At 54.3% G+C, this 14,883-nt stretch overlaps 2 protein-coding genes across 2 annotated transcripts; both read left to right on the top strand.

Moving 5' to 3' along the window:
* Positions 1-2,307: 2,307 nt before the first annotated feature.
* Positions 2,308-3,837, top strand: JKF63_00148 (uncharacterized protein; the record flags this gene model as incomplete). The annotated part of the gene is made up of 1 exon (XM_067896200.1): positions 2,308-3,837. One exon carries the CDS (start codon positions 2,308-2,310, stop codon positions 3,835-3,837), a length of 1,530 nt encoding a protein of 509 aa, XP_067752357.1.
* A 5,610-nt stretch (positions 3,838-9,447) lies between these two features.
* JKF63_00147 (uncharacterized protein) lies at positions 9,448-14,883 on the top strand (the record flags this gene model as incomplete). Its single annotated transcript, XM_067896199.1, has 1 exon — positions 9,448-14,883. One exon carries the CDS (start codon positions 9,448-9,450, stop codon positions 14,881-14,883), a length of 5,436 nt encoding a protein of 1,811 aa, XP_067752356.1.

Raw genomic sequence — 14,883 nt, 5'->3', positions numbered from 1 at the left:
TTGGGGGCGGGGGGGGTGGACTTCCTCTGGGTCACATCATTCTCTCCACTGGCGTTCCGTTCTTGGTTGCTCGGGTTTTTATTCTTGTTCTCAATCTCAACTTTTTCATCTCTGAGCTCTCCGCTTGGCGCTGCCTAAATCATGTAGTCTGGGTTCAGGGGGTTGGTGGGGGTAAAGGAACGGGGATGGGAGTGAGGGATTCCTTTGAGAAAGACATTCACTCGCCGCCCCCCTCCCCCTTCCAAAGGCGACAGCATAGTCGGCTCACGTTTCCGTTTTGAAACATCACGCCATGTCCTTATTTTGTCTTTCTGCCCTCTGTTTTTTTTGTTTTGTGTGTGTCCTCCAGTCTTTTTTATCTCCCACTGTTTTTCACCCCGTTCATCGGGGAGGGGGAGGGGTGGGCGCCATTTTGCATATTGTCTGCTGTGATTGTTTTCAACTCGTGTATTTCTGCCCATGGTGCTTCCGTGCATGTTTTTCATTTATTTTTCTTATACTCAGATCCTGGGCAGGCGAAAGGGGGAGGGGAGAGGCAGGCGTTCCCCCCCCCTTCTACGCCAGGGCTGGTGTGTGTGCACATGTGCGGGATTGGGAAAGATATCTTTTTTTTCCTTCTGTTTTGTGTGATTTTATATCTTTTTCAAAAAAACTTTCAGGAGAAGTCTACTCTTCATGAATCTCGTGGTGACGGTCACTGTCAAGTGCTAAATGATATAAAAAGCATATGTGGTGATGTGTACAGTAGTGTATGTGTGTGTGTATACATGTTTGTATGTACCTCGCGCGCCCCCCTCCCTCCCCCACGTCTGCGATAGAGGGATCACAAGTTCAATGTCACATGGAAGCTCCCCCGTCTTCGTTCCTTCTCCATCGTCCTCTTTTCTTCTTCCTGGTCGGATGATATCATGTATCCCGTTTGGTCTTCACTTTCTCGGGCCCATGAGTGTGCGGGAACGTGATGTCGCGCTCATGAACATACGCTTTCCTGAGCTTTCTGTGGAGTAGGCGATCTTTTTTTGTGTGTGTCTCGCCATCCCCAGTTATGTGCTGGATTTGACGCAAAAGGCACTCTTTTTCTCCCCAACGTGTGTGTGTGTGCGTGTGAGCGCGGTGGACTCACCTTAGTCTCGCGTATTGGGAGGACCGAGGGCAAGGCGTAGGCGTGCCTTCTCCCCTTTTCAAAATTATTGCGGAAGTGTTGTCACGGATGAGAGGGGGTGCCGGACTCCATGACAAGTGGTGAGATGGTCCTGCTCGGGTGTAGGGGCGATGGTCATGCTTTTTTTTCCAGGGGGAAGACAGTGGGTGATACCCTATGAGCAAGTGACGCAAGATGCTCACCAAACAATCAAAAAAAATGAAAGGAACATTGACAAAACTCTAAATAGTACCTTCAGCGTTGTACACGTGACGTTTAGATATGGGATGAATGTCTTCCCTGTGTTCATCCCAAGCTGGCTCGCGCTTTCTCCCCATTGGAGCGAGACCCGTGGTTGAGGGGGTCTTGAAAACCCTGCGGTGGTGCTGTGGCAGTCGGCATTTATCGGCTTCTTCCTGCTTGTCTTGTATTTGCACTACCACGACCATTTCTTTCCTGTACATCTTTGCTTGATCTGGACGCTTCTCCTCTCGCCCCCCTCCTTCTCCCCACTTCCACGCCTCTTTTTGTGATCTCCGAGATGTACCTACTGCACGGCGAAGAAAAACGGGAAACAACAGCAACACAGAATCGCACACACACAAGGAAACACCCACGGACACACGAAAGGAGAAGTATCGGCATCTCAAAGCACCGCCTAACTCATTTTCTTTGCCAGTGTGCTATGCCGACGTTTTTTTGTTTTTCACACCTGTAGCTCAATTTTTGTCTTCCGCACCCCCGTACACTTGCTTCTGGTGATCGTGCACCTGTGTAGCGTTCAGTTCTTTAAAGGAAATCCACATTCGTCTGAGAGTATTGCTCTCAATTTCTAGCTGCCACTAGACCTTCCCCCCAATCTCCGCATATTACCTCTTAAGTTGACCCTTTTTTGTTATCCGTCGGCTTTCGTTTCATTGCAAACACCACTTGAGGGAAAAACACAAGAACAACAAAACGGAACGCCCCGCCCCGCTCCGTCCCTCCCCTCCTCCCCCCCCCCTTGCGCGCCAGTGCTCTTCTGGTGTGATACGCATCATTAGCGCACTCGAGCAACCATTTTTATTTATTTGGTCCTCCCCTCACTTCTTCTTTTTTTTCCCATTTGTATGTTTTTTGTGTGTGTCTGTGTGTTTCTTCGCTCTGTGGTTCCCTGAAAGATAATCATGTCGAGTGGTAACACTGGCGACGCCATGATCGGCCGTGTGTGCCGGAACTTCCCAGACACGTTCGCGAAGGATGAGGCAACCGCACGGGAGCAAGGCAAGAAGTACTGGATTAGCCGCGTGCTGGGCTCCGGCGCCACTGGAACGGTTCTCTGTGCGAAGCGCGTCTCGGACGGCGAAGGATTCGCTGTCAAGTGTGTCGACATGGAGGGCATGTCCGAGGCCGATAAAAATCGTGCGCAAGCAGAGGTTGATTGCCTGCTAAACTGTGATTTCTTTTCTATCGTGAAATGCCACGAAGACCTGGCAAAGCGCGATCTTAACAATTCCGAAGCTGTGCTGATGATTGCATTGGTGCTGGACTACGCCAACGCTGGCGATCTTCGCCAAGAGATCAAGAGCCGTGCCCGTACGGGTCGTACATTCCGCGAGCATGAGGCAGGCTTGCTGTTTCTCCAGGTGCTCCTCGCGGTCCACCACGTCCACTCGAAGCACATGATTCACCGCGACATCAAAAGCGCCAACATTCTGCTATGCAGCAACGGTCTCGTGAAGCTTGGTGACTTTGGTTTTAGTAAGATGTACGCTAATACCGTAAGTGACGATGTTGGCCGCACGTTCTGCGGCACACCCTACTATGTAGCGCCAGAGATTTGGCGCCGCTCTCCATATAGCAAAAAGGCGGATATGTTCTCGCTCGGCGTGCTCCTGTACGAGCTGCTGACGCTGAAGCGCCCGTTCGATGGCGCCAACATGCATGAGGTAATGCACAAGACGCTCGCGGGCCGCTTCGACCCTCTTCCAAATAATGTTAGCCCCGAAATGCGCGATATCGTGACTGCGCTCCTAAGCGGTGATCCGACGCGCCGTCCGTCAAGCAGCCGACTGCTGAACATGCCCATTTGCAAGCTTTTCCTGTCTGGTTTGTTGGAGATTGTTCAGACGCAACCGGCTTTTCAGGGCACTTTGCGCGAATCGATATCGAGCCAGATCCAGGAGACGAAGCGCCTTTTGGTGACGGAGAAGCGGCAGATTCAGCGTATGATGGAAGAGAGCTCGGGCAGCTCGGTGGCTGCATCCACCACAATTCTTGAAGGCGCTACTCCGCTGACGTCGTCGATCGGCGGCCTCACCATTCACGAGGGCACCGTGAAAAAGCAGAGTAGCGATATGGTGTGGAAGAAGCGCTATCTGTGCATCCGTGCCGAGCTCGCAGACGGACAGACAGTGGTCGATATGAACCCCAGGTTCAAGACTTTGGATATGGTGTTGGCTATTTCAAAGGAGACAATGGAACAGCAGTGTATCTCAACGCCCTTCGCGGAGCTGGAAGACGCCTTCCCTGTGCCAGCCAAATATACTGGCTGCAATGCCTCGTGTGTGTTTGCTGTTGCCTTCAAGACGGGAAAGCGTTTGTCCTTTCAAACAAAAAGCGAGATGGAGCGTGATCTCTGGATGGAGAAGATCCAGGATGTCCTAGGTATTGGTGATGGTGACGAGGACATGTCTTGCCTGTCTGCAAAGCAGTGAGTCTAATTCTACAAACTAGCAGAAAAGGAGGGGGAGGGGGGCTGCACAGATTACAAAAAAAAAGCCGCAATGGCATTCGGCTGATTCGTGAGTGTCGTGTTGCATTGGACTGGTGGGCGGCGGAGGCAGGGGGCTGCGCGTACGCGTCGTCTCTTTGTTCTGTGGTCTACTTTTTTTGTTTCCGTACCACATTTCATGTAGAGCCTTTTCGCTCTCGTCATATGTTGAAACACGTTGGCCTTGTGTGTGGGCTTCATTTGCGCTTTCTTGTTGTGCTCGAGCGTCTGTTGCGACTCAGTCTTCGCGGCGTGGCGATCGCTACGTAGCGGATGACATGAGGAACGGTTGCGGTGGTGAAAGGGGGAGGAGGGGGGAGGCCATTTTGCCTTTCTTAATTTCTCGTTTTCATGTAGATATATGTTTTTCCCACCTCCTCACACTCTGTGTGCGTGTGTGTGTGGGGGCGGGGGAGGGGGGGGCCTCATCTCCCTCCCTTTCCATTCTTCACTTTTATTCTCTGTGTCATTTTATCTGTGTACATTTCATGGTTGCGTCGCAACGGGATGTATGCTGGGCTCAGCATGGTGATGCCAATGTGTTTGTGTGTCTGTGTGTCATTCCGTATGTCTTTCCTTTTTTTTACTTTTAATTACCGGTTACCGTGGTCGTCACATTTCCGTTTGTACGTCGTGTAGTGTTTGGGTGACGAGACGGAGCAGCTGAATAATGAAAAGGGGCATGGGTGAAAAGAAGACTGTGTGTGTGTGTGTGTTTAATTATTTTGATGGAGTACACGTGGGCTAAGGTGTTTGGTGCCCTTTACGTTTTTTTTTTTTGATGTGTTCCCACTGGACTTTCTCGTTCCGCTCACCCCGGCCTCCCCCTCTCACCTATCTCCTAGCCCCTCCGGACTCTCTCTGTCTCTCTCTCCCTCATCGCTGGATGATGCGTGTTGCCACGACAGAGGAGCTCTCCTTTTTTGATCGTGTGTTTCTTCAAGAGTTTGGCTGGCTTTGATGGCTCTGTATATTTCGCTGTCTTTTGAATCCTCCTCATGGGAAATATGTATTGCAACTCATGTGTGTTTAGCAGTCCACAGGCGACAACTGCGGCAGCAGTTGCAGATGCCAATGGATCTGCTGCATCTTTTGTTTTTTTGGGGGGCACGAAGAGAAATAGGTAAGCTTTTATGCCCATATTGGGAGGCGGGGGAGGGGGAGGGGAGGAGGAGTGTGTGTTTCGAGGTGCAGTCACTGATTACATTATCAGTTGCGTTTTGATGGTCGGTGTTATCTTTTGCTGGACTCCCTCACCTCCCCCTCCCCTCCCACACACGTACAGGCTGCATGCCTTTCTTGCTTCCTGCACCCCTCCTGGTCGGCTCCCACCCTCCTCCCACTCTCCCGCCCTTCCTTATCCCGGTGAATGGCCCCCTCTCTCTACTGGCCTTTCCCACTTTTCTTTAGGGATCGGGTGTGCTCTTTGGTCAGAGTGACGTTCTTTTTGTTGTTTAGAAAGGCAGCAACAGGGGATGTGTGTGTGTGTATGTGCTGAAGGGAGGGAGAGAGGAGTTGTGGTGAGAAGGAAGGTAAAAAAGGAGAGAAAAAGGAAGGGAGGGGGGAAGGTGAGCAGAAAGGGGGGCTTAAACGAATCCACGAGGGGTGCCGCTCTTTACCTGCATTTCCCTTTCCATTACATTCTTCCCCTTCACGCTCTTTACACCCGGTCAGTTTTTTTTTCATTTTAGCGCCGTTGCACGGTTTGTCTTTCACCGTCCTGACGCGAGGGAGACGCTGCGTGTGTGAGAGGTGTGTTTTGTTTCGTTCCCCCATTTCTGTCTTTTCACCTTGACTTTGGTGTTGTTCTTTTTTGATCGCATGCTGCTGTCCGGTGCACTTTTTCCTCTCCTCTCCCTTCACCACGTTTAGCTGGGCATCTCCCCCCCTCTCACCCCCACCCCTTGCTGGCCTCTTCATCTCGGCATTTCGCCCTTTTCTCGATCCCGAGGAGGGGTGACCCAAAGGAAAATGCTCACGGGCTGATGCAGGTTCTCTGTAACATTTCACCTTCCACCTTCCATAGCAGCGTGGCGCGTGTGTGTGTGTGTGCGTAGAGGAGGGATTGCAGCGTACGTCTAGCGAGCTGAGAGAGGTGAGGGGCTGCCACTCACCAGCAAGCATTACTAGGAGCGTTTATACCCCCCCATCAGGTCTTCTTTTCCTGTTTGCGAAGAGGCTGTTGGGGTGGGAGAGCGAAGGTGTGCTCCTCGGCTCGACTTGACGCGTGTAGACTCCTTGAGATCGATAGGGAAGAATGTACGTGCCGATAGAATTGGTACTATGAAACGTGAAGTGAAAAACATTGAAACCGAGGTCAAAGGCTTTTTCAAAACAGCATCTGCACCTCACGTGAGGCATACACACACACACACGCATATATGTGTATGTATATATATGAAGCAATGCCGACAAGCGAGGGAGGCCACTAAACGACTGTTCCGTCCTCTGCTGCCACCTTAACCTCCCTTTTCTTTCGTGTTGGAAGTGAGTTGTTTTGCTTCCGTATTCGCATTGTTATATTTTCCTTTTTCTCGAAACCAACAACAACAAAAAAAATAGTTCGTCCTTTGTTTTGCTTACTCACTCCTTTTTTTCTGTTGACACGGTAGATACGCAGATGCGCGCGCGTATCACAGCGACTTTCCTTTTTCTTTTTTTCTCCCCATTTTCGTCGTTTCCTCTGGCGCTAGACTGACCCCCTCCCCTTCCCTCCTTGCCTGCCGGTACCCACAAACACCTCAGGTGGGGGAATAAAAAGCCGGGTGTCTACGATGTAAGAGCGAGCGATATAGAACTATCAACATCTGCAGTGAGGTCTCGGGTGGTTATGTGTCTGAGCGGCATGCGATCGCAAACAATATCTGCATCACTTCTATGGGAGGCAGTGGTCAATAGGGCTTGGAGTGGTGGTCACATAGTCCCCGCCACTGAATGTAAGGAAAACCAATCCGTCTTCGGTGATGCACGACGTGAAGACGGCCATGATAGAGGTGCCCATAAGTGCAGAGGTTGTGCTCTAAAAGTCCAGCAGGTGTGGCGGTCGCGCTTGCCTATGGCCGCTTGGGCCCCACACAGTGGTTGGCTGATGCGCTGCCGGTAGAGCTCTCGCTGGGAATTTGTTTCATGTCAGCTTGCGGTACAAGGGCAGTGGGGGAACATCGGATGCCGACGTGATGGATTCCATGTGATCACCACTTGGTTTCCTTGGACAGGCATGTGTGGTGGGGCTTAGGGCTGTCGTCAGTTTTGCTCATATCGGCTTAATGTTGCGGAGAACCGTTTTTTTTTTTTTGCGGTGGGGGGGGCGGGAAGCAGCGCGTATGTCAGGTGTGTCTGGGGTTGTGGACAGTCTCAGATGTGCCTGACGACGACGCTTCATCCATTCTGTTTTTCTTTCTGCCCTCAAATTATATCCTCCCGGGTAATGCTATCGCCCACCTTTGTTTTGTCTTCAGCTCCTTATTGTGTGCCGTGCAATATGTTGCGCTCCTTTCCAAGCTGGATTGGATTACCTTGTCTCCCTCCTTCCCCTGAGAGGAAAGAAGAGGGGCTCCCCTTTTCACCCAGCTCTCTCTCTCTCTCGTTCTTTTCCTTTCCCGTGCGTGTAGGTGTGTATGCGTGTGCGCATTGAATTCTCTATTTCCATGTCATTGGGGACTTTGTCGTCGTTTTTGTCGCTGCTTTCTGGTGTAATGTTCACGCCCGCCCACTTTGTGTCTAACTTCTTCATATCTTTTCCTTCGAAAAAAAAGTCGATGGCTGGTTGTACGCCATAGCCACGCTCGCTTCTCCAAGCACGTGAATGGGGATTAACATTGCACAATGAAGCGCTATACCAAGGAGAAAGCCGCAGCAAGAAAGCACATCACCGTAGACCTGGGCAAAGTTGTTCCCCAAAGGTACGTCTGATCTACCCTCACTCGCGCAACACACCCGACGTATACATTAGGCGGCTGCAACCGCCCCAGTGTGACCCTATGCGACAGCCTCTACCTTAACGTTTTGTTTTCTTGTTGCTCACCCGCGCGCCCACTGCTCAAAGGTATACATCTCCACATGTATCTCTGCTCGCTTTTGCATTTCAGAGAAAGCGGTCACACACACACATACACACACGCACGCAACTTCATATGTGTCATTCCACGTGGTGGCGGGGGAGGGCGGAGATTGGATGCAACCCCAACGAAGTTCTCTTTCTACTAGGGAAACAAGGTAACTGAGAACAAGAGTCCACGCAAAGCCGCCTCCGCTGTGATTGGTACAGCTGTGTCCCCCTTTCCCCCTTCCCCCTTCCCCCCAAAAAAAAAACCCGTACCACAAAACTTCGCGGCTCTTAATTCTCTTTGCCCCCCCCCCCCCTCCTCTGGGCAACTCACTGATTGCGAGGCGTGTAGCTGATTTCCTCCTATTCCTTTTTGTACGTGCTCACATCTAAGCACACACACACACACACACTCCCACATCCCTCGCGTAGTTTGTGGATCCGCTTTTTGGCGTACAGCGCGCTGGGCTTGGACGAATAAAATCCTCCCTTCTCTCCCTCGATCTCCTCCACAGGGGGAGGGTGTGTGTGTGTGTCTTGATTGATCCACGAATTCGTCTCTCTCTACGCTTTGTACCCCTTAAAAAAAATACTACTCTATTTTTTAGGGTAGTTCTGCCTTTATATATTATTCTTCTCTAGACCACGACTGTATTGTTCAACGCTTCCTTTTTTTTGTATTTGATTGGATTTGATTTGGTTTGATTTCGCGGTAGGTGTGTGCACTTCTTTAGCAGAGGGTTGCATTCCTCCGTTTTACCCTGCCCCCCCCCCCCCTTCCCGAGGTGGGCTTCCACCCACTTTTACTGCGTTGCTCGTGTTTTGCCTCTCCACCTGTTTCTTTAACCCCCTCGCGTTATCGTTGTCATTTGTTGTTGTTTTTTCCTTTTTGTGTGTGATTCGGCTTGTCTGTTTTCCCTCTAGATTGTTTATGGATTTTGGCTTGCGTGCTTCCCGTCGCAGAATATACACGCACGCGGATATTAATATTTATTTACTCCAGTATATATTTGTGTACCCGTGTGTTTGCATTTTCATTTTTAATTTTTTTTTTGTTCCTTCAGCCCCCCCCCCTCCCGTTTCGTCGTGCATATCCCCTCTGCTGGCCCGGCCCTCTTTTGAAAAAAATACTTCGCTGTTTTTTTTTTGTTGGGGGGCTTTCAGAACTCTTGACGTTGTTTTTTCCAGAGGTGTTCGGGTTCCTTTGTTTGGTGTTTCTTCGCTTTGTATGATTTTCCCCCTTTTTGTGTTGCCCACATCACACAGTAAGTGGATCACTGCAGCTACGTGTGCTTTTTCTTGTTCTCCGTTGGTCTCGGCAAGGGTTCACTCTTCTCTCCTTCTACGTGTTTTGTGTGGTCTTCTTCGAATTGCGTTGTGAGCGCAGACGATCGTTGCAGTGTGTACCCGCTGTCATTTCAGTGCATCTTCTTCTTTTTTTGCGCGCGCGTCCCAGCTCTCCGCTCGCCTTGCTCACAAAGTGTCGAGGGTTTTCAGTTTTTTCTAGATATGTCTGGATGCAGGGAGCAGGCTCCGGCGCCAGGGTCTCGTTTGCCGCAGTCCTTGCCCCCGTTCTCCGCGCTTCCTAATGGTAACAGTATCCCCCTGCGGGGACAAGGGCTGTGGACTACTTCAGGGGAGGAGGATGCTCATGTTGTTGAGAACTTGCCGCGGTTGAGTGCTTTCCATAGCCGCACAGCATCGCCAGCCAAGCCCAATGGGCGCAAGACCGCGCTGGAGTCTTCAGGCGTTGTCTGCACAGGCCCAGGCTTACAGTTGAGCTCCACCGCGCCTTTCAGCAATACCGTACGCGTGTCCCTTCCGCCTCCCGGCTCGAGCGGGCAGGGGACGTTGCTTCAAATGCCCTCGCCGTCGACTTTCGAGGACCCGGCCACGTGGCGGCACGAGTATGCGCTTCTTCAAGCACGGTTTCAGCGACCATCGGATTCGGTTAGTATGTACTATGATTACGCCGCCTTGCTGAATTCGCGAGCGACGATGCGCCATGCCTGCGTGGCTCGCCCGCTCCCTGACCTCGAGAGTGTCCAAGAGGCGCTCCGGTACCGGTTCCGTGCGCGCGCGCCGGTGACTTTGTACGACGTGTACGAGCAGCAATGTGCTGCCGACGGCTGCTGTGCAGCCGAGTGGGGCGACGACACCGTGTCCGTGACGGCAGCCTCGGACGCCACGTGCGGCGTGCGTGGTGCGCATCGGGAGCGGCGTGACGACGTGTTATTGCCACCGTCGACTCTGTGGTACGTCAGTTGCTCCAGCTACGAGAACGAAGTCGTCGTTTGCAACACCTTGACTGGCCAGCGAGTACTCCGTATTCTTGATCCCAGAATGAAAGTCGCTGTCACAGCCCTGCAACATGCGCCGTTTCGTGGATTCATCGAGTCCCAGCAGCTCCACGTTCTTCCTGTGCGAGAGCCCCACGATGTGTTGCGCCTAAAAGCTTCCCAGCTGATTCTCACGGACTACGTGTGGCTGGGGTTTCAGGATGGCACTATTCGAATCGTGCCTGCAAATCACCACCACGTCCGCGCTTGTGGGGCGTCGTCATCATTTTTCAAAACCCCCTCCGCCGCCCTCGTTTACGAGCTGCCGCGCTACCAAGGCGGTGCCATTGTGTCTATTGTTTCCAGCCCCTGCCATGATGCTGCGTGCGAGTCTGCAAACTCCATGAAGTGGGGGTTGTCTAACCGTGTGAGCGATGCAGTTCGGTGCATGACGGCAGCTTACAGCGGCGGTCCCGATAGTGCCTCAACGGCGGCGAAAGTTGAGGAGAAACCTGTGGATGCATCCTCGCGTGAGCACCTTTCACTGGTGTGCACTGCCGCGCGTGATGGCAGCATCGTTATCTGGGACGTTTGTCAGGTCTACAAGGCGGTGGCAAAAGCTCAGCGGGTGTGGCGGGAACACAACGAGGGTGCCCAAGGCCACAGCCTGGCAGGGTTGCCGTCTGTAGCGGTCACCGCCCCGTTTGGTACGTTCTCCTCCTACAATACGACTGCCACGCTGTCTGGCATTACAGGAATGTCCAACGACATCATTACATTTGACTGCACCTCTCCTGCGCCGGGGCTTCAGAACATGCAGGTGCGGTCGACCTGCACGACACTGGAGGTGAAGCCACTGGTAAAGCTGAGCGGCGGCTTCGCCGGTCTCACGGCACTCCGGTGGGTGTCCTCGCTCATTGTGACGGGCGGCTGCGACGCCCCTGCGCGTCGTAATGCGCAGATAGCGACGCGAGACCCCCTTACAGTGCCGATCGCCATTAAAGAAGTGCCGCAGATCGCGCTCACCCAGGTTCAGACTCGCTTCGACAAGCGTGAGGAGCAGCGCGCTGAGCTCGAGTTGACGGAGGAGGAAATGCAGGGGGTGGAGCAGGAGCTGGGGAACATGATGCCGCCGCTGGCCATCGAGCCGGCGCAGTCCCTGCGCGTTCATTTGCTAGTGGCAGCGGACTGCATGGGCACGTTGCACTTTTGGAATCTCGACGAAGAGCTACACCGTCGCGGTGAAACGAAAAAGACTTCACTGGGCTGGCCTGCCAGCTTTGGGGCCTTATACTACTCCAGTTTGCGGTCGGCGTCGTCTCGCAGTGAGGGGCTTGTAGGCGCCAGCCACGGAAGCGCGGCATCTCAACCGACGTCAGCAGCAGTCGGCGCGAGCCCAGAGCGAACCTCCGCCCCCAAGTCCCGCATCAGGGCTCGTAAGCTCGACCGTGACCCCAAAAGCCGTAGGGCGTGCAGGGGTCTTGGCCTGGCCGAGGCGCGTGAAAAACGCGCACGCCTCTCTGAAATGTCGTCCAACACGATGGGGCCCGGGCAGAGGTGCGACAGCGAAGCCGGTAAGGGACAAAAGAGTCTTCAGCGTACCTCCATCGCGCGCAACAGCACCGAGGAGCGCGACTTATCGCACGCAGTCCAGGGTCGTCGGCATGAGACCGCCTCCGGACGGGAAAATGGGCGGGTGAGCGGTTGCCATGCCACTATGCCCTCCCTATCCCTTCCTCGCAAGACTCTCACGGCTTCCTCAGCCACTGCTGCCCCACTCACCGCGCTGCGTAACGCTCCACTCCTTCACCGTCTATCCTCAATAGCAAAAGGCGCCGTTCCTTCATCGGGCCCTGTCAAGACAAAAAAGGTGAAGAAGGTTCGTAAGTCTCTCCAAGCCCCAGCCGTTACCACGTCCCGCTCTCCCATGCAGAGCACCTCGCCATCGCGCGGCTCTGCTCAGCGGCCTAAAACGTCTCCGGGTCGCTCTTCAGGGTTGGATCACCATGCCCAACCGCAAAGCAGCAGGCAATCCCGCGAAAACGTACAACGCGGCACCTCTGTTACGCGAAGGAGTGGGTGCGGCCCTGCGAGCGCCGTACAGGACATGTTGATACCCACACAGGCCGCCAAGTTCCAGATTCGGCTCGGACAAGGAACGGCGGCAGCCATCACGGACGTGGTGATTGACTTGCCGCCGTGCATCCACACCACTTTGCGGCGCATATCTAAGCCGATTCACCGAGTTGCATCCTGGCAGCGTCGTCCCACGGAGGAAGAGATGGATGCGCGGGTGCTGGAGAATCAATTTGAGGAGTTGACGGAGGAAAAAGCGCTTTTCTTTGCGTTTCAGCAGTTCGACATGTACGTCGGCGTCGACGGCGTCATGTCGGTGGTGCGCTGTCAGCCAGAGTGGCTGCTGCCAGACGAAGACGGGCGAGTACTTTTTCGACAGCGGAACGATGACGGGGGAGGAACGTCGGCTGGCCACGTGGGGCAGAAGTGGATGGCGGAAGTCGCGATGCCAGACCGTGTAAGCATGGGGGCGTTCGACCTGCACATGCGCAAGCGCCTTCTCGAAACACACGCACAGCCCATAGCGCAACTCTTCTTGGACACTTGGCAGGATCGCGTGTGGGTAGCTCGTGAGGACGGGTACGCGTCAATTTTCTCTACGCGTGACAACACCGTGATCTCGCGTATGGCTCACCCATCGGCGGACACACTTCTCCCTCCACCCCCCGCGCAAGACTGGGCAAAGTTACAGGACCCGGATTTGATGCGTAGCCGCCGGTGCGGCCCGCGGGTGACAACTAGCGTTGGGATGGAGTGCCACAGAGAGTGCCGTGATTTTCCTCCAGCCCACCTCACGCAGGTCCTCCCAATCGCTGTGCGACCACAGCGTGCACTGCTCCTGTGCTATAGCACCTGGAGTGACACTCGAGAGACACCATCTGATTATTTCGCTGCATCGGACATGGCCGGCTCACTGCGCCGCTCGTGCCAACGCACTCTCTCACTCAACAAGTCCCTGGCGACCCGCGAGCGCCACGCATTAACGCCATTCAAATCTCAATTCTCTTCCTCATGCGCCAGCGACACCGGTGTCAGTAACAGTGGGGCGTCCAGCTCCCATCGCGCAGGCGGCCTCGCTGGCTTGATTTGCGTGGATGGACGATCTGATATGAAGAGCCTCGCAAAGACGCGAGAGTCCAGGCAATGGGTATGGATGAGACAGCTGCAACTGTGTCGTACTCAATCTTCCGCCGTGTGCCAAATGCAGCGGCGACGTTACTACGCTCTATGTGAGGGCGTGGGGAGGAGTGTGGCACATGTCATCCAAGAGATTGGACACTACGCCTCGCTCTCTAGGCTGCGCATGTATTTCCACCTTTGGAAGGATCATCGAACACTGTTTCAACACACGCACTCCATGAGACAGCAGCGCGCCGCGCGGATGGAACGTGAGCGCGCGTTCGCGCGACAGTGGGAGGCTGCTCGAATAGCACACCTTCGCGCCGTCTACTACGTGCAGTGGCAGCGTTTTCGTGCTGTTGGTAGGTGCCGTCGTCAGGAAGAGGCGCTGGCCCGGTTCGCACGCGCCGCGGTGTCAGCGCCGCGGAGTGCTCCCAGTAACCCTCATACCTTTAGTCGTGGCCTGCTTCCCACTGTAACGATGATGGAGCACCTCCATTGCTTGTCAGCTCTACGGCAGTACTGGAGAACCTGGCAGGCGTGGTCGACAGCCCGATGCCTCCAGCAGCACCCCCCCAAGCCTTCGCGCGCTAACCACCAGTCCCCACTGTCGCTCTGGCGCACCCGCTCTCTTACGTCCCTGGCGCCAGCGATGGCGACACCGCCTCGCCGACCTCGACCCGGTCATCATACCTGCGTCGACGACGTGGGAGCGGAAAGTGCGACTACACCCTACCACCCTATCAACAGCTGTGGCTCCTACCTCTGCACAGCGCCGTTGTCCCCGCCACGGGAGAGCATCCACAAGTCAATCGCCCCGCGCGGTAGTGCTGCGGTTCGCCAATCATCTGACATGCGCAGCACTGCTGACGCCGCCTCCACCTCGCCCCCACCGGCGCTGGAGCTTTTCTTTGCTGAGTTGCTACGCGCCCGTGTTTACGTGTTCCACTTCAGCGATGCGCGCAGCTCCGCCACGAGTGTGCTGGACGAGTCATGGACAGTTATCATTGAAAATGCCAAGTCAGGTCCTGACTGCGACGACGACGACGATCGCCAGTTCAGCGTGTTTCGCTTCGCGCTGCTGCCACTATTGCAGGGGCTCATCTCTACAGCCGATGACGTCCTGCCGAACCTGTTCAATGACTCCGTAGCAGAGGAGGTAATGTCGATGCTCATCGGTATTGCACTGGCGATGGACTGTGTGACAGCGAACGCTGTATGTACTTGGAGGACACTGCCGGAAGCGGCGTCCTTGGTGGGAGGCTGGACCGCCGTAAGTGGCGGTGACCCGCCGTGCAGCACGTTTGACGCCTCACTTATGGTTCTCCGCTCATACGCGATACGTGCCTTCAAGTCAGACCGTGAGGCCGCTGACGTGTTGCGGGGGCTGGCGAAAAACAAGAAGGTTCTAGCGCAATTTCTGGACTTTGCCATGGAGCGGGCGGTGGCACGACGGGTGGAGGGCATCTAA

The sequence above is a fragment of the Porcisia hertigi genome, chromosome 36 (genome assembly GCF_017918235.1).
Source record: "Porcisia hertigi strain C119 chromosome 36, whole genome shotgun sequence".
Taxonomy (NCBI): Eukaryota; Euglenozoa; class Kinetoplastea; order Trypanosomatida; family Trypanosomatidae; genus Porcisia; species Porcisia hertigi.
Note: the sequence above shows the minus strand (reverse complement) of the source record. Positions and strands in the feature narration are given on the sequence as shown.